Genomic DNA, 26,907 nt, shown 5'->3' with positions numbered 1-26,907 from the left:
TGTCAGGACGCGGGATGGAGGGAGATTTACTAGAATGTTCTCAGGAATGAGAGCATTCAGCTGAGAGACTGGAGAAGCTGGGATTATTCTCCTCGGAGTGGAGAAGGTTAAGGAGAGATTAAATTGACGGAGTAAATAAGGAGAAACTGTTCCCAGCAACAGGACAGTGGGTAACCAGGGGAGAGGCAGATTGAAGAAGCAGTGGTGACATAAGGGGAATTGTTTTACTCAGCGAGTATTTCTGCTTTGGAAGGCACTGCCTTAACTTAAGAACGTAAGAACTAGGAGCAGGAGTAGGCCATCTGGCCCTTCGAGCCTGCTCTGCCACTCAATAAGATCATGGCTGATCTTTTCATGGACTCAGTTCCACTTACCCACCCGCTCACCATAACCTTTAATTCCTTTACTGTTCAAAAATTTATCTATCTTTCTCTTAAAAACATTCAATGAAGTAGCCTCAACTGGGCAGGGAATTACACAGATTCACAACGCTTTGTGTGAAGAAGTTCCTCCTCAACTCAGTCCTAAATCTGCTTCCCCTTATTTTGAGGCTATGCCTCCTAGTTCTAGTTTCACCCGCCAGTGGACACAGCTTCCCTGCTTCTATCTTATCCATTCCCTTCATAATCTTATATGTTTCCATAAGATCTCCCCTCATTCTTCTGAATTCCAGTGAGTGTAGCCCCAGTCTACTCTGTCTCTCCTCATAAGCCAACCCTCTCAATTCCAGAATCAACCTGGTGAATCTCTTCTGCACCCTCTCCAGTGCCAGTATATCCTTTCTCAAGTAAGGAAGCAAATTCAACAAGAGCTGAATTGTCTCTGGGATTCTGACCCTGTTCATCGAATCATAGAATCCCGACAATGCAGAAGGAGGCCATTTGGCCCATCTAATCCAAAGTACAAATTTAATGGCCCAGGAATTAAATTTGTACTTTGCTTCAGTCTTCACAAAGGAAGACATGAATAATGTTCCAGAGGTTCTGAGAGAAACATATTTTAAAGAGGAGCTGAAGGAAATCAGCATTAGGAGAGAACTGGTTTTGGGGAAATTGATGGGAATGAAGGTGGATAAACCTTGAGGTCCTGATAATCTTCATCCCAGAGTACTGAAGGAAGTCACCCTGGAAATAGTAGATCCATTGGTGGTTATTTTCCAAAATTCGTTGGACTCTGGAATTGTTCCTACATGTTGGAGGGTAGCTAATGTAAGCCTGCTGTTCAAAAAAGGGAAGTAGAGAGAACACAGGGAACTATAGACCAGTGAGCCTAATGTCAGAACTGGGGAAGTTACTAGAGTCCATTATCAAGGATTTCATAACTCAGCATTTGGAAGGCAGTGGGATAATCAGACAAAGTCAGCAGGGATTTACAACAGGGAAATCATACTTGACGAATCTATTGGAATTCTTTGAGGATGTAACTAGCAGAGTTACGAGGAGAACCAGTGAATGTGGTTTATTTAGACTTTAAGAAGGCTTTCGACAAAGCCTCATATAACAGACTTCTATGTAAAGTTAAAGCACACAGGATTGTAGGTAATGTCTTGAGATGGATAGAAAGCTGGTTCGCAGATAGGAAGCAGAGAGTTGGCATAAATGGGTCTTTTTCTGATTGGCAGTCAGTGATTAGTGGGGTTCCGCAGGGATCTGAGCTCGGACCCCATCTGCTCATATTATATATTAATGATTTGGAAGAGGGAACTGAATGTATTCTCTCCAAATTTGCAGATGATACAAAGTTGGGTGGGAGGGTGAGCTGTGAGGAGGATGCAGAGATGCTTCAGTGTGATTTGGACAGGCTGAGTGTGTGGGTATCTGCATGGCAGATATAGTATAATGTGGATAAATGTGAGGTTATCCACTTTGCCAGCAATAACAGGAAGACAGATTATTACTTGAATGGGTGTAAATTGAGAGAGGCGGATACTCAGCGAGACCTTGGAGTCCTCGTGCATCAGTCACTGAGAGTAAGCGCACAGGTACAGCAGGCAGTAAAGAAGGGAAATGGTATGTTGGCCTTCACAGCGAGAGGATTTGAGTATAGGGATAGGGATGTTTTGCTGCAATTGTACAGGGTGTTGGTGAGGCCACACCTGGAGTATTGTGTACAGTTTTGGTGTCCTTATCTGAGGAAGGATGTCCTTGCTATAGAGGGAGCACAGCGAAGGTTTACCAGGCTGATTCCTGGGATGGCAGGTCTGTCATATGAGGAGGGACGAAGTCGGTGAGGATTATATTCACTGGAGTTTAGAGTGAGGGGGGATCTGATAGAAACTTATAAAATTCTAACAGGATTAGACAGGGTAGATTCAGAAAGAATGTTCCCCATGGTGGGGGGAGCCCAGAACTAGGGGTCAGAGTTTGTGGATAAGGGGTAAACCTTTTAGAACTGAGGGGAGGGGAAATTTCTTCACCCAGTGGGTGGGGAATGTGTGGAATTCACTCCCACAGGAAGTAGCTGAGGCCAAAACGTTGTGTGATTTCAAGAAGAAATTAGACATAGCTATTGGGGCTAAAGAGATTGTGAGATATAGGAGGAAGGGGGGAATCAGGATATTGAATTCTGATCAGCCATGATCACAATCAATGGCAGAACATGCCCGAAGGGCCAAATGGCCTCCTCCTGCTTCTAGTTTGTTCCTATGTTTCTGTTTCTCTCTCTCTCTCTCTCTCTCTGCCTGTCTCCCTCTCTCTCTGTCACTCTCTCTCTCATCTCTCTGTGCCTGTCTGTCTCTCTCTGCCTCTGTCTCTGTCCCTCTCTCTCTCTGCCTGTCTCTCGCTCTCACTCTCTCTCTCTCTCTCTGTTGCTCTCTCTCTCATCTCTCCCTGCCTGTCTCTCTCTCTCTCTCAACCTCTGTCTCCCTCCCTCTCTCTCTGCCTGTCTCTCTCTCACTCTGCTTTTCTCTCTCTCTCTCTCTCTAGCTATCTCTCCCTCTTTCTCCCTTTCTCTCTCTCTCCCTCTGTCTGTCTCTCTTTCTCTCTCTCACACTCCCTGCCCATCTCTCTCTCTCTCTCTATATCTCTCTCTCTATCTGCCTGACGCTCTCTCTCTCCCTCTGCCTATCTCGCTCGCTCTCTCTAGCTCTCTCTCTCTCTCTGTCTTCCTATCTCTCTCTATCTGCCTGTCTCTCTCTCTCCCTATTGGTTTTTTCTCTCCCTCTCTGCCTGTCTCTCTCTTTCTCTGCCTGTCTTCCTCCCTCTCTGTCTCTCTCTGCCTGTCTCTCTCTCTCTCTCTCTCTGCGCCTGTCTCTCTCTCTCTCTCTCTGCCTGTCTCCTTCTCTCTCTCTCTGTCTATCTTTCTCGTTCTCTCCCCATCTCTCTGTCTCTCTCTCTCTATCTGTCTCTCTGTCTCTCTCTCTATCTGTCTGTCTGTTTCTCTCTCTCACACACTCTGCCTGTTTCTCAGTACTGGGATCTGTGCTGGGTCCACTGTTATTTGTCATTTATATTAATGATTTGGATGAAAATATAGGGGGCATGATTAGTAAGTTTGCAGATGACACTAAGATTGGTGGCATAGTGGACAGTGAAGGAAGTTATCTCCAATTGCAATGGGATCTTGATCAATTGGGCCAGTGGGCTGACGAATGGCAGATGGGGTTTAATTTAGACAAATACGAGGTGATGCATTTTGGTAGATTGAACCAGGGCAGGACTTACTCAGTTAATGGTAGGGCGTTGGGGACAGTTACAGAACAGAGAGATCTAGGGGTACATGTTCATAGCTCCTTGAAAGTGGAGTCACAGGTGGACAGAGTGGTGAAGAAGGCATTCGGCATGCTTGGTTTCATTGGTCAGAACATTGAATACAGGAGTTGGGACGTCTTGTTGAAGTTGTACAAGACATTGGTAAGGCCACACTTGGAATACTGTGTGCAATTCTGGTCACCCTATTATAGAAAGGATATTATTAAACTAGAAAGAGTGCAGAAAAGATTTACTAGGATGTTACCGGGACTTGATGGATTGAGTTATAAGGAGAGGCTGGATGGACTGGGATTTTTTTCTCTGGAGTGTAGGAGGCTGAGGGGTGATCTTATAGAGGTCTATAAAATAATGAGGGGAACAGATCAGCGAGATAGTCAATATCTTTTCCCAAAGGTAGGGGAGTCTAAAACTAGAGGGTATAGGTTTAAGGTGAGAGGGGAGAGATACAGAAGTGTCCAGAGGGACATTTTCTTCACACAGAGGATGGTGAGTGTCTGGAACAAGCTGCCAGAGGCAGTAGTAGAGACAGGGACAATTTTGTCTTTAAAAAGCATTTAGACAGTTAAAGGGGTAAGATGGGTATAGAGGGATATGGACCAAATGTGGGCAATTGGGATTAGCTTAGGGCTTTTAAACAAAAAAGTTGAGCTGAAGGGCCTGTTTCCATGCTGTAAACCTCTATGACTCTCTCTCTCTGCCTGTCTCTCTCTCTCTCACTCTCTCTCTCTCTGCCTGTCTCTCACTCTCTCTGCCTGTCTCTCTCTCTCTATCTCTCTCTCTCTGTCTTGCTGCTCTGTTCCTTTCTCATGCTCCCTCTCTCTCACTCTCTCTCTCTGTCTGTCTCTCTCTCTCACTCTCTCTCTCTCTCTGCCTGTCTCTCTCTCTCACTCTCTCTCTCTCTCCGCCTGTCTCTCTCTCTCTATCTCTCTCTCTCTGTCTTGCTGCTCTGTTCCTTTCTCATGCTCCCTCTCTCTCACTCTCTCTCTCTGTCTGTCTCTCTCTCTCACTCTCTCTCTCTCTCTGCCTGTCTCTCTCTCTCACTCTCTCTCTCTCTCTGCCTGTCTCTCTCTCTCTATCTCTCTCTCTCTGTCTTGCTGCTCTGTTCCTTTCTCATGCTCCCTCTCTCTCACTCTCTCTCTCTGTCTGTCTCTCTCTCTCACTCTCTCTCTCTCTCTGCCTGTCTCTCTCTCTCACTCTCTCTCTCTCTCTGCCTGTCTCTCTCTCTCTATCTCTCTCTCTCTGTCTTGCTGCTCTGTTCCTTTCTCATGCTCCCTCTCTCTCACTCTCTCTCTCTCTCTGCCTGTCTCTCTCTCTCTCTCTCACTCTCTCTCTCTCTGCCTGTCTCTCTCTCACTCTTTCTGCCCATCTCTCTGTCTCTTTCTCTGTCTCTCTTTCTCTCTGTGTCTCTGTCTCTCTCTCTCTCTCTGTCTTGCTGTTCTGTTCCTTTCTCATGCTCCCTCTCTCCCTGCCCCTGAGAAGAATTTAGAAATGAATATTGGGAAGGAGAGAGGAAGAGAGTTTGTGCTGACTTGTGATTTGGAATGAAACTTCTCTCTTGGATTTATAATTAATGCTGTATATTATTTTTCTTGGGCTGGAGCTCAGTATCGTTGAAGGGGATCTGGTTCAGGCAGGATCCAAGTTCTGAGTGAGAATGCTGGCAGTGTGAGGTGTGAGGCCCAGATCCAACCCCTCACTAGGCAGAAGATTGATGCTTTCCAGTCTTTTATTAGAAGGAAAACCACATTAGGGTTGGCACTGAAACTACGAGAGTGCGAGAAATGGACAGGCTGGATTGGAACGACTCTTAATGTGACATGCCTTACTCCAGTCCCTTCCCGTTGGCCGTTTGCAAATGCCTCTGATAACATTTCACACAAACCTCATCAACAATGTGGAGGAAGCCAGCCAAACTCAGCTCCGTCCTCCATCCTCACTGGTAACCTCTCCAAAACTCCCTCAAAGCCTCCTAAACCTCACAATCACCAGCTTCCTCACAAATCCTTATTCTGATCCTGAATCGAACGATCCTTTTGAATGGAAGCTGTAGATATGTTCAGTGTATTCCACCAGGAATCTGCACCATTCCCAGGTCAGCTCAAGGGAAATGGCACAAAGCAACAGGAGATAATTCAAACCTGTTGGGCAGTGGGTTCCAGATCCCCACCACTGGGTCTGAACATTTCTCCTCAAATCTTCTTTAAACCTCCTATCCTGGACTCTAAATATGGACCCTAACACTGGCAATTGCATATTCCTAAACATTGCATTGAGGAAAGGCAGAGAGAGCTGGGTGCATCTGTGCATCAGAGTCATAGAGATTTACAGCATGGCAACAGGCCCTTCGGCCCAACTTGTCCATGCCGCCCTGCTTTTATAAACCCCTAAGCTAATCCCAATTACCCGTGTTTGGCCCATATCCCTCTATACCCATCATACCCATGTAAGGGTGGCATAGTAGTGCAATGGTTAGCACTGCAGCTTCACAGCTCCAGGGTCCTGGGTTCGATTCCCGGCTCGGGTCTCTGTCTGTGTGGAGTTTGCACATTCTCCTCATGCCTGCATGGGTTTTCTCCGGGTGCTCTGGTTTCCTCCCACGGCCCAAAGATGTGTGGGTTAGGTTGATTGGCCATGCTAAAATTGCCCCTTTGTGTCCTGGGATGTGTAGGTTAGAGGGATTAGTGGGTAAAATATGTAGGGATATGGGGGTAGGGCCTGGGTGGGATTGTGGTCGGTGCAGACTCGATGGGCTGAATTGTTTCTGCATTGTTGATTCTATGAACTGTCTAAATGCCTTTTAAAAGATAAAATTGTTCCTGCCTCTACTACTACCTCTGGCAGCTTGTTCCAGACACTCACCACCCTCTGTGTGAAAAAATTGTCCCTCTGGACACTTTTGTATCTCTCCCCTCTCACCATAAACCTGTGCCCTCTAGTTTTAGACTCCCCTACCTTTGGGGAAAAGATATTGACTATCTCGCTGATCTGTGCCCCTCATTATTTTATAGACCTCTATAAGATCACCCCTCAGCCTCCTACACTCCAGAAAAAAAAATCCCAGTCTATTCGGCCTCTCCTTATCACTCAATCCATCAAGTCCCGGTAGCATCCTAGTAGATCTCTTCTGCACTCTTTCTAGTTTAATAATATCCTTTCTATAATAGGGTGACCAGAACTGTACACAGTATTCCAAGTGTGGCCTTACCAATGTCTTGTACAACTTCAACAAGACGTCCCAATTCCTGTATTCAATGTTCTGACCGATGAAACCAAGCATGCCCAATGCCTTCTTCACCACTCTGTCCACCTGTGACTCCACTTTCAAGGAGCTATGAACATGTACCCCTAGATCTCTTTGTTCTGTAACTCTCCCCAGTGCCCTACCATTAACTGAGTAAGTCCTGCTCTGGTTCAATCTCCCAAAATGCATTACCTCGCATTTGTCTAAATTAAACTCCATCTGCCATTCGTCAGCCCACTGGCCCAATTGATCAAGATCCCGTTACGATCCAAGATAATCTTCTTCACTGTCCACTATGGAGTAAGTGTTTATTAAAGCACACAATATCTTGGGCTTTGTTAATAGGGGCACAGAGTACCAGAGCAAGGAGATTATGAGAAGTCCATTATCAAGCATTGTTCAGCTGAAATATTGTGGCCCACTCCAGGCATCGCACTTTGGGAATAATGCAAAGGAATTGGAGAGAGTTTGGAACAGATTCATGAGAACGGTCCCAGGGAAGAGGAACTTTTGTTAGGAGGATAGTTTGGGAGGTTGGGGCTGCTCCCCTTGGAGAAGAGAAATCCCCTTGGAGATTTGATAGAGGCTGGCAGCGTAGACAAGGAGAAGCTGTTCCCACTCGTACGAGGATTGAGAATGAGAGGGAACAGATTTAAGTTAATTGGCAAAAGAAGCAAAAGTGCAATGAGAAAAACCTGCTTTATGTGGATATTTTGATTTGATTTATTATCACCAGTATTAACACACAGTGAAAAGTATTTTTTCTTGCACGCTATACAGACAAAGCATACCGCTCATAGAGAAGGAAAGGAGAGGGTGCAGAATGTAGTGTTACCGTCATAGCGAGGGTGTAGAGAAAGATCAACTTAATGCAAGGTAGGTCCATTCAAAAGTCTGACCGCAGCAGGGAAGAGGCTGTTCTTGAGTCGATCGGTACGTGACCTCAGACTATTGTATCTTTTACCTGATGGAAGAAGGTGGAAGAGAGAATGTCCGGGGTGTGTGGGGTCCTTAATTATGCTGGCTGCTTTGCTGAGGCAGCGGGAAGTGTAGACGGAGTCAATGGATGGGAGGCTGGTTTGCCGAAGCTGCGGGATGTGGTTGGCATCTCGTGACATTCAGGAATTGAATTATCGTAAGAGGAAAAATATGTAGGCTTCCGGGGAGCAGATGTGGAAGAATATAAAAGCAAATTACTGTGGATGCTGGAATCTGAAACCTAAAGAGAAAATGCTGGAAAACCTCAGCAGGTCTGGCAGCATCTGTAAGGAGAGAAAAGAACTGACTTTTCGAGTCCAGACGACCCTTGGTCAAAGATGCGGAAGTGGCATTGCTCCTTCCAAAAGTCAGGACAAACACGATGGGATGAATGGCCTCCTTCTGTGCTGTAGCTGTTCTCTGATTCTTTCCCTCATAATTTTAGACCTGTCAGAGGTAAGTGTGGCTCTGACATTCCTCAACATTGACTCTGGAGCCCATGAAATCTCTCGGCTTCATGTCAAACATGGACAAGGAAACCTCCGGCTGATTACCATCTACTGCGCTCTCACAGTTGATGAAGGTGCCCTCCGCCACGTTGAGTATCACTTGGAAGAAGCATTGAAGAAATGTATTAGAGACAAGTGGGTACGGAATGACAATCCAGTGCTGTTTGCTACCCTGAGCAAGTTATGGCGCATTGTGGCTACAAGGGCAGGTCAAAACTGGCAGTCCTGTGGTGAGTAACTCACCGCTTGATTCCACAATGCCGTCCACCATCGACACAGCACAAGTTAGGAGTGCAGTGAAATACTCCCCACTGGTCTGGACGAGTGCAGCTCCAACAACACTCAAGAAACTCGATGCCGTCCAGGACAAAGCAGCCTGCTTGATTGGCACCCCATCACAAACATTCAATCCCTCCACCACTGGCGCACAGGGGCAGCCGTGTGTACCATCTGCACCACAGCAACTCCCAAAGGCCCCTCCAACAGGGGCCACAACCTCTAGCACTAGTTGGAAACTACCCAACACAAAGCTATGAAGTGGAGTTGCTGGCATTAGACTGGGGTAGGCACAGTACGTAGTCTTACAACGCCAGGTTAAAGTCCAACAGGTTTGCCGAATAAATTATTTGTGAGATTACTTACAACACAAAGCTGGCTCTTGAGAAAACCAGCGTACAATCACATGGCCCATGACCTCCTCTCACATTTGATCTGAAACCTCAAAACACACAAACCAAATGTTTAACTTCCACCTCGAACACAGCGATTGGAGCTGAGTGGGACTTGTCATAGACATACAGAATTAAGTGGCAGTATTGTGTTAAAATATAGAGTTACACAGACCGAGTCAATGCACGGGAGTGGGATTTGTTGTTTGTGACTCTGACAGAATGGCAATGTGTCAAACATGATGTGGGGATGCCGGTGTTGGACTGGGGTAAACACAGTAAGAAATCTCACAACACCAGGTTAAAGTCCAACAGGTTTATTTGATAGTAAACCCTCAGGACATGGTCCCGAGGCATGGTACACTGGGGAGACCATGCAGACACTACGACAACGGATGAATGAACATCGCTCGACAATCACCAGGCAAGACTGTTCTCTTCCTGTTGGTGAACACTTCAGCGATCGCGGGCATTCAGCCTCTGATCATCGGGTAAGCATTCTCCAAGGCGGCCTTCATGACACACAACAGCGCAGAGACGCTGAGCAGAGACTGATAGCCAAGTTCCCCACACATGAACATAGAACATAGAACACTGAACATTACAGCGCGGAACAGGCCCTTCGGCCCACAATGTTGCGCCGACCAGTCTTATTTTTAAAAAAAAAACATTGACCCACTAATCTAAACCAATCCCTTTTCGTCCATAAACCTATCCACCAATCTCTTAAACGCCCCCAAACTAGGCGCATTTACAACTGCAGCAGGCAGGGCATTCCAGTCCCTCACCACCCTCTGGGTAAAGAACCTGCCCCTGACATCCGTCCTATAACTACCCCCCCTTAATTTAAAGCCATGCCCCCTCGTGCTAGATTTCTCCATCCGAGGAAACAGGCTATCACCATCCACCCTATCTAAACCTCTAATCATCTTATATGTTTCTATAAGATCCCCTCTTAGCCGCCTTCTTTCCAGTGAAAACAACCCCAAATCCCTCAGTCTCTCCTCATAGGACCTCCCCTGCATACCAGGCAACATCCTGGTAAACCTCCTCTGCACCCTCTCCAAAGCCTCCACATCCTTCCTGTAATGTGGGGACCAGAACTGCACACAGTACTCCAAGTGCGGCCGCACCAGAGTTGTGTACAGTTGCAACATGACGCTGCGACTCCTAAATTCAATCCCCCTACCAATAAACGCCAAGACACCGTACGCCTTCTTAACAACCTTATCTACTTGATTCCCAACTTTCAGGGATCTATGTACACATACACCTAGATCCCTCTGCTCCTCCACTCTATTCAAAGTCCTCCCGTTAGCCCTATACTCAACACATCTGTTATTCCTACCGAAATGGATTACCTCACACTTCTCCGCATTAAACTCCATCCGCCACCTCACGGCCCAGCTCTGCAACCTGTCCAAGTCACCCTGCAAACTTCGACACCCTTCCTCACAATCTACCACACCTCCGACTTTGGTGTCATCAGCAAACTTACTAATCCACCCAACTATACCCTCATCCAGATCATTAATAAAGATTACGAACAGCAGTGGCCCCAAAACAGATCCCTGAGGCACACCACTCGTAACCGAACTCCATGATGAATAATTACCATCAACCACCACCCTCTGTCTCCTATCTGCTAACCAATTCCTGATCCAAGTACCTAAATTACCACCAATCCCATACATCTGCATTTTCTGCAGAAGCATACCATGGTGAACCTTATCAAACGCCTTACTAAAATCCATATATACCACATCTACTGCCTTACCCCTATCCACCTCTTTGGTCATCTTCTCAAAGAACTCAATAAGGTTAGTAAGGCACGACCTTCCCGCTACAAAACCATGCTGACTATCTCTAATCAATTCATTACTCTCCAAATAACTATAAATCCTATCCCTAATAATTCTTTCTAAAACCTTGCCCACTACAGAAGTAAGACTCACTGGTCTATAATTCCCAGGGAAGTCTCTGCTCCCCTTCTTAAACAATGGGACAACATTCGCTGTCCTCCAATCTTCCGGTACTATACCAGAGACCAACGACGACCTGAAGATCAGAGCCAGTGGCTCTGCAATCACCTCTCTTGCCTCCCATAGAATCCTAGGGTAAATCCCGTCTGGACCAGGGGACTTATCTATTTTCAACCCATCTAGAATATCCAACACATCCTCTGTATCAACTACAATACTTTCTATTTTACACCCCTTCACCCCAGTGACCTCCTCAGCTACATTCATATCGTCCTGCGTGAACACCGAAGAGAAATAATGGTTCAATGCCTCTCCAATCTCTTCCGGTTCCACACACAACTTCCCCCTACTGTCTGTAACTGGCCCTAATCTTGCCCTGACCAACCTTCTATTCTTGACATACCTATAGAACGCCTTAGGATTCTCCTTAATCCTATCAGCCAAAGTCATCTCATGCCCTCTTCTAGCCCTTCTTAACTCCCTCTTCAACTCCCTCCTAGCCAATCTAAAGCTTTCTACTGCACTACCCGAGCCCTCAAGCCTCATCCGAACATAAGCCTCCTTCTTCTTCCTAACCAACAAATCAACTTTTTTTGTGCACCACGGTTCCCTAGCCCTACCAATTCCTCCTTGCCTGACAGGGACATACCTATCACAGACCCACAGTAGCTGCTCCTTGAAAAAACTCCACATTTCAGACGTTCCTAGTCCCTGTAATCTCCTAGTCCAACCAATGCTTCCTAATTCTCTCCTAATGGCCTCATAATTACCCTTCCCCCAGCTAAAACTACTGACCCGAGGTTCATGCCTATCCCTTTCCATCACTAAGGTGAACGTAACCGAATTGTGGTCACTATCACCAAAAAGCACACCAACTTCCAAGTCTAGCACCTGGTCTGGCTCATTTCCCAGCACCAAGTCCAATATAGCCTCACCTCTAGTTGGCCTATCTACATATTGAGTTAAAAAACCTTCCTGCACACTTTGAACAAAAACTGACCCCTCTAACGAGCTAGAGCTATAGCTATTCCAATCAATGTTAGTAAAGTTAAAATCCCCCATAACAATTACCCTATTACTTTCACTCCTAACCAGGATCGTCTCTGCAATCCTTTCCTCAACCTCTCTAGAACTTTTTGGAGGTCTATAAAAGACTCCCAACAGGGTGACCTCTCCTCTCCTATTTCTAATTTCTGCCCATACTACCTCAACAGACAAATCCTCATTAAACTTCCTCTCTGACACTGTGATATAGTCCTTGACCAATAATGCTACTCCACCCCCCCTTCTACCTCCTTCTCTACTCCGACTAAAGCATTTGAACCCCGGGACCTGCAACATCCATTCCTGAACCTGCTCTATCCACGTCTCTGAAATGGCCACAACATCAAAGTCCCAGGTACTGGTCCACGCTGCAAGTTCATCCACTTTATTGCGAATACTCCTCGCGTTAAAGTATAAACATTTCAAACCTCGCTCCGCCCCACCCCCACAATGCCGTGCAATGCCGTCCCCTTCTATGCCCCCCTCACTTTCACCCCCTCTACCCAGGATCCCACCCCCCCTCTGAATCAGTTTAAACCACTCCTCATAGCCTTCACAAATTTACCCCCCAGGATATTTGTTCCCCTCTGGTTCAGATGTATACCATCACTCTTATAGAGATCCCATCTTCCCCAGAATGAGCCCCAATTGCTCAAGTAATTAAACCCCTCCCTCCTGCACCATCCCCTCAGCCACAAGTTCAAACTTTCCCTCTCCCTATTCCTCTCTAAACTATCCCGTGGCACAGGCAAGAGTCCAGAGATAACCACTCTGTTTGACTTGGCCTTTAGTTTCCATCCCAACTCCATGAAACTCTGCTTAATATCCCCTTCCCTTAGCCTCCCTATGTCATGTGTCCCCACATGAATTATAACTTGGGGTTGATCACCCTCTCCCCTAAGAGTCTTGAATATCCTCTCTGACACATCCCGGACCCCAGCCCCTGGTAGGCAACACACCAGCCCTGAATCCCTACCCTTACTACCAACTCTCCTATCCGTCCCTTTAACTGTAGAGTCCCCAATCATGAGGACGGCCTTAACTGGGATCTTGGGTTCATGTCGCACTATCTGTAACCCCCGTGACTTGCCTGGGCTTGCGACATCTCACTAACTGTCCTGTCTGGAGACAATACACATCTAAGAACATAAGAACATAAGAATGTAAGAAATAGGAGCAGGAATAGGCCATCTAGCCCTTTGAGCCTGCCCCGCCATTCAATAAGATCATGGCTGATCTGAAGTGGATCAGTTCCACTTTCCGGCTTTCTCCCCATAACCTTTAATTCCCCTGTCTATCAGGAACCTATCCACCCGTGACTTAAAAATATTTAGCAAGGTAGCCTCCACCACTTCAACGGGCAGAGAATTCCAGAGATTCACCACCCTTTGAGTGAAGAAGTTCCTCCTCAACTCCGTTCTAAACTGCTCCCCCCCTTATCTTGAGGCTGTGCCCTCTAGTCCTGCTGTCCTTTCTGAGCGGGAAGAATCTCTCTACCTCTACCCTATCCATCCCCTTCATTATCTTATACGTCTCTATAAGATCCCCCCTCATCCTTCTAAACTCCAACGAGTACAGGCCCAGTCTATTCAATCTCTCTCCATAGTCTAACCCCCTCAACTCCGGTTTCAGCCTAGTAAACCTCCTCTGCACTCCCTCCAAGGCCAAAATATCCTTGCACAAGTGCGGCGACCAAAACTGCACACAGTACTCCAGCTGCGGCCTCACCAGTGCCCTGTACAGTTGCAGCAAGACCTCCCTGCTTTTATATTCAATCCCCCTCGCTATAAAGGCTAGCATCCCATTCGCCTTCTTGACCACCTGCTGCACCTGCAGGCTGGGTTTTTGCGACTCATGCACAAGGACCCCCAGGTCCCTCTGCACCGTAGGATGCTGCAGCTTTTCGCCCTTTAAATAGTAGTCCCTCCTACTATTATTCCTGCCAAAGTGGATAACCTCAGACTTGCTAACATTGTACTCCATCTGCCAGGTCCTCGCCCACTCGCTCAGCCTATCTAGATCCCTCTGCAGACTTTCCACACCTCCGCACAATTTGCTTTTCCACTTATCTTCGTGTCATCAGCAAATTTCGACACCCTACACTCAGCCCCCTCCTCCAGATCATCTATATAAATGGTAAATAGCTGAGGCCCCAGCACCGATCCCTGGGGCACTCCACTAGTTACCGACTGCCAATCGCCAATCTCTTTAACCTGTGCTTAACCCTCTCTCCGCTCACACTGTCTGCACCTTTAAGACTTGATTAGCTGTAAAGACTCGCATTCTAATCAGTATTCTGTAAACTGTGTGTGTGTCTTTATCTGCTCTTGTTTGTGATCGGAACTCCCCACTCACCTGACGAAGGGGCAAAGCCCGAAAGCTTGTGGGTTCACTATCAAATAAACTTCTTGGACTTTAAGCTGGTGTTGTGAGGCTTCTTTCTGTGTCAGTCAACAGGGGAGGTGGTGTACAGTGCACAGAAATGTGATTTCTGTTTGAGTTGTGATGTGTTTTGGGTTGAGCAAGCTCGTGCATGTTCCGTGTCAGTGAAGAAATCAGGCCGAGCAGAACTCCTATGGTTTGCAAGATCCAAACATTTGACTCAACAAGCTGGATTTGTTTTAATGTTTAATATTGGATGAATGTTTGCTACTCATCGTCAACCGCCTGGAGGAGATGGAGTTCATGGCTGTGTGCTGAATTACCACCCGCAGAGGCAATATGAACGCGGGAAGTCGGTGACCTCGATTCATAATTTCCAAATAGCCGACAGAGAAAACCATGCCTGAGGTCTCGGCACACAACACAGCAGCGCTTGCTGCCATCAGCACGCTGGCTGGAATGTCAGGGAGAGCTGTGAGAATCGATCTTGTACACTACACCTTATAGAATCAAAGAGTCGTTATGGAACTGAAGGCTGTTCCCACTAGTGGGAAAAACTACAACCAGAGGCACAACCTCAGGCTAAAGGGACGATCCTTTAAAACAGGGATGAGGGGGAATTTCTTCAGCCAGAGAGTGGGGAATCTGTGGAAGTCTTTGCCGCAGAGGAGGCTGTGAAGATGTGGAGATGCCGGCGTTGGACTCGGGTAAAACAGAAAGAAATCTCACAACACCAGCTTAAAGTCCAACAAGTTTATTTGTAGCAAAACGCCCCAAGCCCCAAGTAGGAGAACTCTCACCCACCTGATGGAGGAATAGTGTCTTCTGAAAGCTTGGGGTGTTTGCTAGAAACACACTTGTTGGACTTTAAGCTGGTGTTGTGAGATTTCTTTCTGTTTTAAAGCTGTGAAGGCCAGATCATTGAGTGTCCTTAAGACAGAAATAATGTGGAGTTGCAAGTTGGACAGGAGTAGGCACAGTAAGTAGTCTCACAACACCAGGTTAAAGTCCAACATGTGTATTTGATAGTATGAGCTTTTGAAGTGTTGCCAATTCATCAGGTGAGTGGTGAAGAGGCAACACTCCGAAAGCTCATGGTACCAAATAAATGTGTTGGACTTTCACCTGGCATTGTGAGACTGCTTAATTTAAGTCAGAGATAGATTCTTGATTAATAAGGGGATCAGGGTTTATGAGGAAAAGACAGGAGAATGGAGATGAGAAAAATACCAGCCATGATTGAACGATGGAGCAGACTCAATGGGCCGAGTGGCCTAATTCTGCTCCTTTGTCTAATGGCTTTATTCAGTCCACCCTATCTATGCCAACTCTGCCTATCAATCCAGTTGGAGCTATAAATCATAGAAAATGCTGAAAAACACAGAAGGTCTGGCAGCAAGTAGGGAGAGTGAAAATGATTAATGTTTAGAATCCACATGACCCTTCCTCAGAGCTAAAGAGAGGGAGATTGTGGTGGGTTTTATACTGCGTAGGAGGGGCTGGCTGGAGCAGGTGAGGAGCAGAATAGAAGGACAGTGATTGGTGGGAGCTCGGAGAGATTGGGCAAAGATGTTATGGGCACAAGGCAAAGTGAGTGTTACTGGGAGTGTTAAAGACTAAAGTAGGTGCTGATGGTGGCACGAAGGTAAGATAGCGGAACAAAGATCAAAACTAAAGACCAACTGACAGGTGACCCTGTGCGGGGGTGGTGGGGGGGTGGGTGCGGGGAGAGGGGGCATTGGGGCAAAAACGGTGGGATGACAAAAATGGTCAACATGGAGAAGGGAGGTCACAGGCGAAGGTTGTTGAACTCAGTGTTAATTCCAGAAGGCTGCAATGTGTCCAATCGGAAGGTGAGATATGGCTCCTCCAGCCTGTACCAGGCTTTACTGGGATATTACAGCAGGCCAGGGATGGAGATGTGGGCATGGGAACAAGGTGCCTGGTTAAAATGGCAGCAACAGGAGGGTTGGGGTCATGCTTGTGGACGGAGCAATGGTATCCCACAAAGTGGTTGTCCAGTCTGTGTTCAGTCTCTCCGATGTAGAGGAGACCACGTTGGGAGCAGCGAGTACAATGGACCAAATTCAAGGAGGCGCAAGTGAAACACTGCCTAACCTGAAAGGAGTGTTTGGGGCCTTGGGCAGTGAGGAGGGGTATGTAAAGGGGCAGCTGTTGCATCTCTTGCAGTTGCATGGGAAGGTGCCATGGGAAGCGGAGGGTTCTGGGGCGAAGATGGGCGTGGATTAAGGTGTCATAGGGGGACCTGTCCCTGTAGAATACTGACAGGGGCAGAGTGAGGGGAAGGTGTGTTTGGTGGTGCTGGAGTTGGCAAGTTTGTGGAGGATGATCCTTTGGATGTAGAAGAAGAGGAGGCAATGGCCTTGCTAGATTATTAATCCAGAAACTCAGCTAATTTTCTGGATACCCAGGTTCGAATCCCACCATGGCAGATGGTGGAATTTGAATTGAATAAAAAATATTTGGAATTAAGAATTTACTGATGACCATGAAACCGTTGTCAGAAAAACCCATCTGGGTCACTAATGTCCTTTAAGGAAGGAAATCTGCCGTCCTTACCCGGTCTGGCCTACATGTAACTCCAGAGCCACAGCAATGTTTTTGACTCTCAACTGCCCTCCAAGGGCAACCAGGGATGGGCAATAAACACTGGCCAGCCAGTGATACCCATGTCCCACGACTGAATAAAAAATAGGTAGGATGGAAAGTGAGGGCAAGGGGAACTCTGTCATCATTCAGGGAGGGAGGGGAAGGGGGGAGGGCAGGGGTGGGGGAAATGGGTTGGGCACGGTTGAGAGCCCTGTCAACCTCAATTGGGGGGAACCCTTGGTTGAGGGAAATGGCAGACATGTCAAAAGCATCATTGTTACAGATGTGATGGAGGTGGAGAAACTGGAAGAATGGGATGGAGTCCTCACAGGAAGCAGCGTCTAAGGAGCTGTAGCAAAGGTAACTGTGGGAGTCGGTGGGGTTGTAATGGATTCTGGCGGTCAGTCTCTTACCTGAAATGGAGACAGAGGAGTCACAGAAGAGAGGTGTTGGGGAGGGACCATGTGAAAGTGAGAGAGGGATGGAAATTAGAAGAAAAGTCAGTTCATTTTTCCAGGTCCAGATGACAGCATGAAGCGCACTCATATAGTCATCAATTTAATGGAAAAAGATTTGAGGGAGTGGGGCTTGAGGAAGAAATAGAGCAAGGAATGTTCCACTTACTTCACAAAAAGAACAGGTATAACTGGGGTCCCTCACAGGTAGACATTGCCACACCTTTTAATTGGAGGACATTACGGGAGGCTAGGGAGGAAATTGCAGGTCCCCTAGCAGAGATATTTAAAGTTTATAAAGATTATTTATCACAAATAAGGTTTACATTAACACGGCCTGATTTTCTCACTCACTTCACTAATCTCTATCCCTTTGTAACCTCCTTCTGTCCTCTTTGCAGCTCACATTCCGCCTGTCCTTGTGTCATCAGCAAAACTTGGGAACCGTTCCATTCATTTCTTCATCAAAATCATTGATATAAATTTTGATAAATTCTGAACCGTTCAGGCCTCAGCACTGATTCTCGTGGCAAAGTTCAGGGCCAGAAAAGATAAGCAAGAAATTAAAGTGCGGAATGTGTTGTCATGAAGGGTTTGGATGTGGGTGAACAGTGGGAAGCTTTTTCCCAGGTCGGAGGTGACGATCACGAGGGGTCACAGGTTCAAGGTGAGGGGGGTGAGGTGTAACTCCGATATCAGAGGGACGTATTTTACACAGAGGGTGGTGGGGGCCTGGAATGCGCTGCCAAGCAGGGTGGTGGAGGCGGACACGCTGGGATCATTTAAGACTTATCTGGATAGTCACATGAACAGACTGGGAATAGAGGGATACAAAAGAATGGTCTAGTTGGACCAATGAGCGGCGCAGGCTTGGAGGGCCGAAGGGCCTGTTTCCTGCTGTACTGTTCTTTGTTCTTTGTCATCCAATGGAGCCTCTCCCTCACCTCATTTACGAAAGGGCTTCGTCTGAGGGAGCTGGGAGTTCAACGCAGTTTCTCTAGCCCCTTTCCCCCTCTGATTATTCTCCATTCTCTTAATTCCTCAGGTCCTTATCACGGACAGTGGTGTGAGAGGCTCCATCGCAGTGGGGGTCGTGCCCTATGACTATAACCTGAGCCAGCAGCCAGGGTGGGTCTCCTGTTCGGCTGCCTACCATGCAGATGATGGAAAGTAAGTGATAAATTAACCTTTCCTGATTTTGATCCCACACTTGTTGCTATTCAAGGCCTTGGAGAGGGAGATTTCCTGGAATATTCCCAGGGATGAGGGACTTCAGTTAATGCGCAGCGAAGCTGGAAAAACTGGGATTATTCTCTTTGAAGCAGAAAAACCTAAGGGGAGATTTAATCGAGGTGGCATCATGGGAGTGAATCGAATTGGCTGGAGACATGCATCTGAGATACTGGGGACCACTGGAGGAGGCCGAGATGGATCATCCACTCGGAACTTCTGGCTGAAGATTGTTGTGAATACTTCAGCCGTATCTGCACTGATGGGCTGGGCTCCTCCATCATTGAGGATGGGGATATTTATGGAGCCTCCTCTTCCAGTGAGTTGTTTAATTGTCCACCACCATTCATGACTGGATGTGGCAGTGTTTGGATCTGAACTGTTGGTTGTCAAATTGCTTAGCTCTGTCTAACACTTGCTGCTTATGCTGTTTGGCATACGAGTTGTCCCGAGTTGTAGTTTCACCAGGTTGACACCTCATCTTTTAGCTATGCCTGATGTTGCTCCTGGCATGCCCTCCTGCACTCTTCACTGAACCAGGGTTGATCCCCTGGCTTGTTGATGATGGTAGAGTGGAGAATATACCGGGCCATGGGGTTACAGGTTGTGACTGGGTACAATTCTGCTGTTGCTGATGGCCCAGAGTGCCTCATGGATGCCCAGTTTTGAGTGGCTAGACCTGTTTGAAGTTTATCCTATTTAACATGGTGGGCATGCCACACAACACAATGGAGGGTATCTTAGAAGAATGAGGGGAGATCTTATAGAAACAGAAAAGATTATGAAGGGAATGGATAAGATAGAAGCAGGGAAGTTGTTTCCACTGGCGGGTGAAACTAGAACTAGGGGGCATAGCCTCAAAATAAGGGGGAGCAGATTTAAGACTGAGTTGAGGAGGAACTTCTTCACACAAAGGGTGGTGAATCTGTGTAATTCCCTGCCCAGTTGAGGCTACTTCATTGAATGTTTTTAAGAGAAGGAGAGATAAATTTTTGAACAGTAAAGGAATTAAGGGTTATGGTGAGCGGGCAGGTAAGTGGAGCTGAGTCCATGAAAAGATCAGCCATGATCTTATTGAGTGGCAGAGCAGGCTCGAGGGGCCAGATGGCCTACTCCTGCTCCTAGTTCTTATGTTCTTATTTGCCAATCAGGAAATCACATTGAATTTTGGACACTGCATTTTGAGTTTTGCGAGCAGGGCCTGGTTGGATACGATCTGTACTTTGGCAATGTGAGCAGTGGCTGGAACGTGTTGTTGTGATCTACCAGGACACATGACCTGCATACCGAGCATCACAGTGTCACTGAAGTTCATAGATCACAATGATAATAACAGAAGCTAATCCCTGTACAGGCAATGTTTCTTCTCCAGGGGTTTCTGGATTACCTCATTGGGCCAAGAGCCTCCAGCACAGTGGAGTAGACTGAATCCCTGCAGATCTCCCAGTTAACCTCCATGCAGTGACCATCCATTTTCACCACATGTTTCTGAGTTTTCCTGAGATTCCGCATGACCATCAGCTTGGGGTCAATGAGAGATTACTGGGCTTTCAAATCCTGTGGATGTTTAAGGGGATGGACCTTGATGCTTATGATGTGGATATGCTGGCGTTGGACTGGAGTAAACACAGTAAAAAGTCTGACAACACCAGGTTTAAGTCCAATAGGCTGGACTTAAACCTGGTATTGTCAGACTTTTCACTGTGTTTACCTTGATGCTTATCCAGGGGATGCTGGTGGATGGTGTGTAAACTCTCTTAACTTCTTAAACCTTTTGCAAGAATCACATTTTGTTTGTGGTTAGCACTGAACTGAAATCCAGAGTTTAAACTGGAAAGTCCACAGCCTGAAGCAGGGTTTTAACAAGGTCTCCATGGGGACAGTGGTGAGCTTAGCTAATTAAGGGTTCCTGGGTAACTGATGCATCATAGGAAACCAATCCTTAGTGCATTTCAATATTCAATATATAAAAACAAAGTGAAGGAATTAACGTGGGACTGAGTATGCGCGGCCCACACAGTTGTATACGAGAACACATCGGCTGTACATATTGGTCAGTGAGTGTTGGACAGAGCTGTGTGTAGAATCAAGCACGGAAGTGGCTCCCTGCTTGACCTTTGCAGGACCCGTGTATTTAGCTTCTCCTGGTTAATCAATATTTATCGTTGAACAATCTATGATGATGAATAATTTAATAAGACCTACCAAGTGACATTCAGTACTTTAGACATTTGAATTGATTTATTATTGTCACATGTATTAACGTACAGTGAAAAGTATTGTTTCTTGGCAGATGGAGTACAATGTTAGCAAGTGTGAGGTTATCCACTTTGACAGGAATAATAGTAGGAGGGATTATTATTTAAAGGGCGAAAAGCTGCAGCATCCTACTGTGCAGAGGGACCTGGGGGTCCTTGTACATGAGTCGCAAAAACCCAGTCTGCAGGTGCAGCAGGTGATCAAGAAGGTGAATGGGATGCTGGCCTTTATAGCGAGGGGGATAGAATATAAAAGCAGGGAGGTCTTGCTGCAACTGTACAGGGTACTGGTGAGGCCGCAGCTGGAGTACTGTGTGCAGTTTTGGTCGCCGCATTTGCGCAAAGATATACTGGCCTTGGAGGGAGTGCAGAGGAGGTTCACTAGGCTGATACCGGAGATGAGGGCGTTGGACTATGAAGAGAGACTGAATAGACTGGGTCTGTACTTGTTGGAGTTTAGAAGGATGAGGGGGGATCTTATGGAGACGTATAAGACAATGAAAGGGATGGATAGGGTAGAGGTAGAGAGATTCTTCCCACTTAGAAAGGACAGCAGGACTAGAGGGCACAGCCTCAAGATAAGGGGGGGCAGTTTAGATCAGAGTTGAGGAGGAACTTCTTCACTCAAAGGGTGGTGAATCTCTGGAATTCTCTGCCCATTGAAGTGGTGGAGGCTACCTCGCTAAATATATTTAAGACACGGGTAGATAGGTTTTTGATAGGCAAGGGAATTAAGGGTTATGGGGAGAGGGCGGGAAAGTGGAACTGAGCCACTTCAGATCAGCCATGATCTTATTGAATGGCGGGGCAGGCTCGAAGGGCTAGATGGCCTACTCCTGCTCCTATTTCTTATGTTCTTATGCGCTGTACAGACAAAATATACCATTCATTGAGAAGGAAACTAGAGAGTGCAGAATATAATGTTACAGTCATAGCTAGGATGTAGACAAAGATCAACTTAATGCAAGGTAGGTCCATTCAAAAGTCTGACAGCAGCAGGGAAGAAGCTGTTCTTGAGTCGGTCAGTACGTGACCTCAGACTTTTACATCTTTTTCCCAACAGAAGAAGGTGGAAGAGAGAATGTCCGGGGTGTGTGGGGTCCTTAATTATGCTGGCTGCTTTGCTGAGGCAGCGGGAAGTCTAGACAGAGTCAGTGGATGGGAGGCTGGTTTGTGTGATGGATTGGGCTACATTATAAGAAAGGTGTGGAGGCATTGGAAAGGGTGCAGAGGAGGTTTACCAGGATGTTGCCCGGTATGGTGGGAAGGTCTTATGAGGAAAGGCTGAGGGACTTGAGGTTATTTTCGTTAGAGAGAAGAAGGTTACAAGGTGACCTGATTGAGGCATACAAGATGATCAAAGGATTGGATAGGGTGGACAGTGAGAGCCTTTTACCTCGGATGGTGATGGCTAACACGAGGGGACATAGCTTTAAATTAAGGGGTGGTAATTATAGGACGGATGTCAGAGGTAGGTTCTTTACTCAGAGGGTAGTAAGGGCGTGGAATGCCCTGCCTGCAGCAGTTGTGGACTCGCCAACTTTAAGGGCGTTCAAATGATCAGTGGATAGGCATATGGATAACATTGGAATAGTTTAGGTTAGAGGGTCATTAGATTGGTTCCACTGGTCGGCGCAACATTGAGGGCCGAAGGGCCTGTACTGCGCTGTAATGTTCTATGTTCTACATTTACAACCCTTGCAGTCTTGGGCAGAGCAGGAGCTATATCAAGCTGTGATACAACCAGAGCAATGGTGTTGGGTGTAATATTTGCTGATTTTTTTATGATTGGTGACTGTCCTGAGTGAATATCACAGCTTCAAAAATATTTCCTCTGCTGGGAGCGGGTGTGAATGACGGGGTATCCAATGGGAGTTGGACCGGTCTGGGATGATGTCAGGAAGTAATCCTTCACGCAAAGGGGATGGAAATCTTATTCCCAACACAGAGTTGGGACTCGGAGACAATTGGAACGTTCAAGGCTGAGGTTAATGGTGCAGAGGAGACATGGGGAAAAATTGAGAATCTGAAGTTAAAATACAGATCCACCATGATCTGGCTGAATGGTGGGACAGGCTCAAGGGGCTGAGTGGCCTCTTCCTGTTCCTGTGTAACAGGCTTGAGGGGCTGAATGGCCTCCTCCTGTTTCAGTGTAACAGACTCGAGGGGCTGAATGGCCTCCTCCTGTTCCTGTGTAACAGACTCGAGGGGCTGAATGGCCTCCTCCTGTTCCTGTGTAACAGACTCGAGGGGCTGAATGGCCTCCTCCTGTTCCTGTTTCAGTGGGAAAGCATTTTGACATGAAGAAAATAAATCCTTTCTAAATTATATTTTGATGCAGCTAGAGGGTTTAAATGTAAATAAGTGCTGGCTTTCCTTCCAGTTAATTTTCCCATGCATTAACACCATCCAATCAAGGACATGCCCTTGAGGTTTTGGGTCTGTTTTTTTAACTTTGACTCTTGTTATTGTCCTTGAACGATGAGAAGTTGTTGGTGAGAGCTGGGCAAAGTGACCAATCCCAGGCTCTAAGCGATCATCCAATTTCCCTGGGAGGACCATGACCCCGTAATTCTTACTCCCGATATCCTGGGACTTTCCCTCTCTCCTCCTGATCGTCCATCATGTAGACGCTCAAAGTCTTTTGGGAAATTGAAACTCTCTCTCAGCGTCATCGTGCTGTTTATGTTTGAATTTATTACAATTCTTCCTGCCTTCACCATTTCCTTCCTCTAGTCTTTCCCGTCAGTCACTCCCAGGACAGGTACAGCACGGGGTTAGATACAGAGTAAAGGTCCCTCTACACTGTCCCCCCATCAAACACTCCCAGGACAGGTACAGCACAGGGTTAGATACAGAGTAAAGCTCCCTCTACACTATCCCCCATCAAACACTCCCAGGACAGGTACAGCACGGGGTTAGATACAGAGTAAAGCTCCCTCTACTCTGTCTCTATCATTCACCTGATGAAGGAGCAGCACTCCGAAAGCTAATAGTATTTGCTGTCAAATAAACCTGTTGGACTTTAACCTGATGTTGTGAGACTTCTTATTCTATCAAACACTCCCAGGGCAGGTTCTGTCCACCTCTTTAATAAATGAAGGTAGAATTTCTGGCTGGTGTTTACAGTTGCTTTCTCCACAATCTGGTGTTTTTCTCACTCTCTCCCGAGTGTGAGCTCACTCTATTCCACATCCTGTGAACTGATTGCAGCTTCAGGCAGTAAGTTGCTGGGAAGTTGGAGAGAGGAAAAGAGCATCAGGAATGACAGAGTTGTGTTATCATTTAACCGAACCACCCAGGGTACAAGCACAGTTCATCGCTCCCTGATCTTGTGGGACACAGAAACATGTTCAGTTTGCTCTGAATTCACATCGGATCTGTAGAAGAGATTGTTAAAGCTTGAGCCTGTCATTCTGAGTTGAGTATTTTGCTCTCTGTCCCTCATTTTATTCTTGAATAGCATGTTGCTTTGCTGTTTAAGAGAAGTTAGAGTAGAAACCAGAGAATTGGACCATGGGCAGCTTAACATCTCCTGTTGATAAATTATTAGAATCAGGGGTTTTGTGACCTCTCTGCATTCTTATATTCCCTTGGCTATGGGTTCATTGTTAAACTCCACATCTTGAAGTGGTTCTTTGTTTTCTCTGAACTGGAGTGTGACTTTAACTGCAGCAGACCCAGAACGCAACAGAAATCCTTCCCACTCAGATCATTTTATCACCACAGTTTTGTGGACTAAAATTAAAAGTTCAGACAGATGCAGGGTGCACTCACACTCATGGGGAGAAATTTTCCTTTCCCACCTGCCACGGGATTTTACAGGGCGGGAATAGCTGGAAAACCTGACCCGTGACCTCTGAAATGGTAGCCTTGGTTTCCACATTAACGAGCCAACGATACTGCAATTCCCTCTATTAAGCAGCAACGAGGGGAGAGTTAAAAAAAAAACAGTTTAATTAGGCAGACTCCAAATTTGAGTTGTTACAGGAATCAGTACAGGTATCAGTGTGGGTTCTCGGTGTTGCTATAGGATTCAGTACAGGTATCAGTGTGGGCTCTCGGTGTTGCTATAGGATTCAGTACAGGTATCAGTGTGGGTTCTCGGTGTTGCTATAGGATTCAGTACAGGTATCAGTGTGGGCTCTCGGTGTTGCTATGGGATTCAGTACAGGTATCAGTGTGGGCTCTCGGTGTTGCTATGGGGATCAGTACAGGTATCAGTGTGGGCTCTCGGTGTTGCTATAGGAATCAGTACAGGTATCAGTGTGGGTTCTCGGTGTTGCTATAGGATTCAGTACAGGTATCAGTGTGGGCTCTCGGTGTTGCTATGGGGATCAGTACAGGTATCAGTGTGGGCTCTCGGTGTTGCTATAGGATTCAGTACAGGTATCAGTGTGGGTTCTCGGTGTTGCTACGGGAATCAGTACAGGTATCAGTGTGGGCTCTCGGTGTTGCTATAGAAATCAGTACAGGCATCAGTGTGGGCTCTCGGTGTTGCTATAGGATTCAGTACAGGTATCAGTGTGGGTTCTCGGTGTTGCTATGGGAATCAGTACAGGTATCAGTGTGGGCTCTCGGTGTTGCTATAGGATTCAGTACAGGTATCAGTGTGGGTTCTCGGTGTTGCTACGGGAATCAGTACAGGTATCAGTGTGGGCTCTCGGTGTTGCTATAGAAATCAGTACAGGCATCAGTGTGGGCTCTCGGTGTTGCTATAGGATTCAGTACAGGTATCAGTGTGGGTTCTCGGTGTTGCTATGGGAATCAGTACAGGTATCAGTGTGGGCTCTCGGTGTTGCTATAGAAATCAGTACAGGTATCAGTGTGGGTTCTCGGTGTTGCTATGGGAATCAGTACAGGTATCAGTGTGGGCTCTCGGTGTTGCTATGGGAATCAGTACAGGTATCAGTGTGGGCTCTCGGTGTTGCTATGGGAATCAGTACAGGTATCAGTGTGGGTTCTCGGTGTTGCTACGGGAATCAGTACAGGTATCAGTGTGGGCTCTCGGTGTTGCTATAGGATTCAGTACAGGTATCAGTGTGGGCTCTCGGTGTTGCTATGGGAATCAGTACAGGTATCAGTGTGGGTTCTCGGTGTTGCTATAGAAATCAGTACAGGTATCAGTGTGGGCTCTCGGTGTTGCTATGGGAATCAGTACAGGTATCAGTGTGGGCTCTCGGTGTTGCTATAGGAATCAGTACAGGTATCAGTGTGGGTTCTCGGTGTTGCTATGGGAATCAGTACAGGTATCAGTGTGGGTTCTCGGTGTTGCTATGGGAATCAGTACAGGTATCAGTGTGGGTTCTCGGTGTTGCTATGGGAATCAGTACAGGTATCAGTGTGGGTTCTCGGTGTTGCTATGGGAATCAGTACAGGTATCAGTGTGGGTTCTCGGTGTTGCTATGGGAATCAGTACAGGTATCAGTGTGGGTTCTCGGTGTTGCTATGGGAATCAGTACAGGTATCAGTGTGGGCTCTTGGTGTTGCTACGGGAATCAGTACAGGTATCAGTGTGGGTTCTCGGTGTTGCTATGGGAATCAGTACAGGTATCAGTGTGGGCTCTCGGTGTTGCTACAGGAATCAGTACAGGTATCAGTGTGGGCTCTCGGTGTTGCTACGGGAATCAGTACAGGTTCGAGCTATGCTGGCTGTTTTTTTGTGGGTGTATGGAACATTCTTGTTATACTCAGCTCCCCTCCTTCCCCTCAGTTTCTGCCACATTGAACACTGAATCAATCACATTTCCTGCTCCCTCCTTTCCTTCACCTTCTCTTGCTCCATCTCTAATTCTCCCCCAGCTTTTCTCTCCTTCTGTCTTTTCATTTCTGGAGTTGGC

At 46.8% G+C, this 26,907-nt stretch overlaps 1 protein-coding gene across 1 annotated transcript in view; it reads left to right on the top strand.

The window, feature by feature from the left end:
- Window positions 1–26,907, top strand: part of LOC145350232 (SPRY domain-containing protein 3-like) — a 321,444-nt gene that overhangs the window by 28,276 nt on the left and 266,261 nt on the right. Inside the window, exon 4 of the mRNA XM_080199294.1 lies at window positions 18,625–18,749. Within this exon, the coding sequence (XP_080055420.1) occupies window positions 18,625–18,749 (125 nt within the window). The remainder of the gene's footprint in view (window positions 1–18,624; window positions 18,750–26,907) is intronic.

The sequence above is a fragment of the Carcharhinus amblyrhynchos genome, chromosome 11 (assembly GCF_965287045.1).
Source record: "Carcharhinus amblyrhynchos chromosome 11, sCarAmb.v2.hapA, whole genome shotgun sequence".
NCBI classification, from domain to species: domain Eukaryota; kingdom Metazoa; phylum Chordata; class Chondrichthyes; order Carcharhiniformes; family Carcharhinidae; genus Carcharhinus; species Carcharhinus amblyrhynchos.
This window is presented reverse-complemented; position numbering and strand designations above follow the sequence as displayed.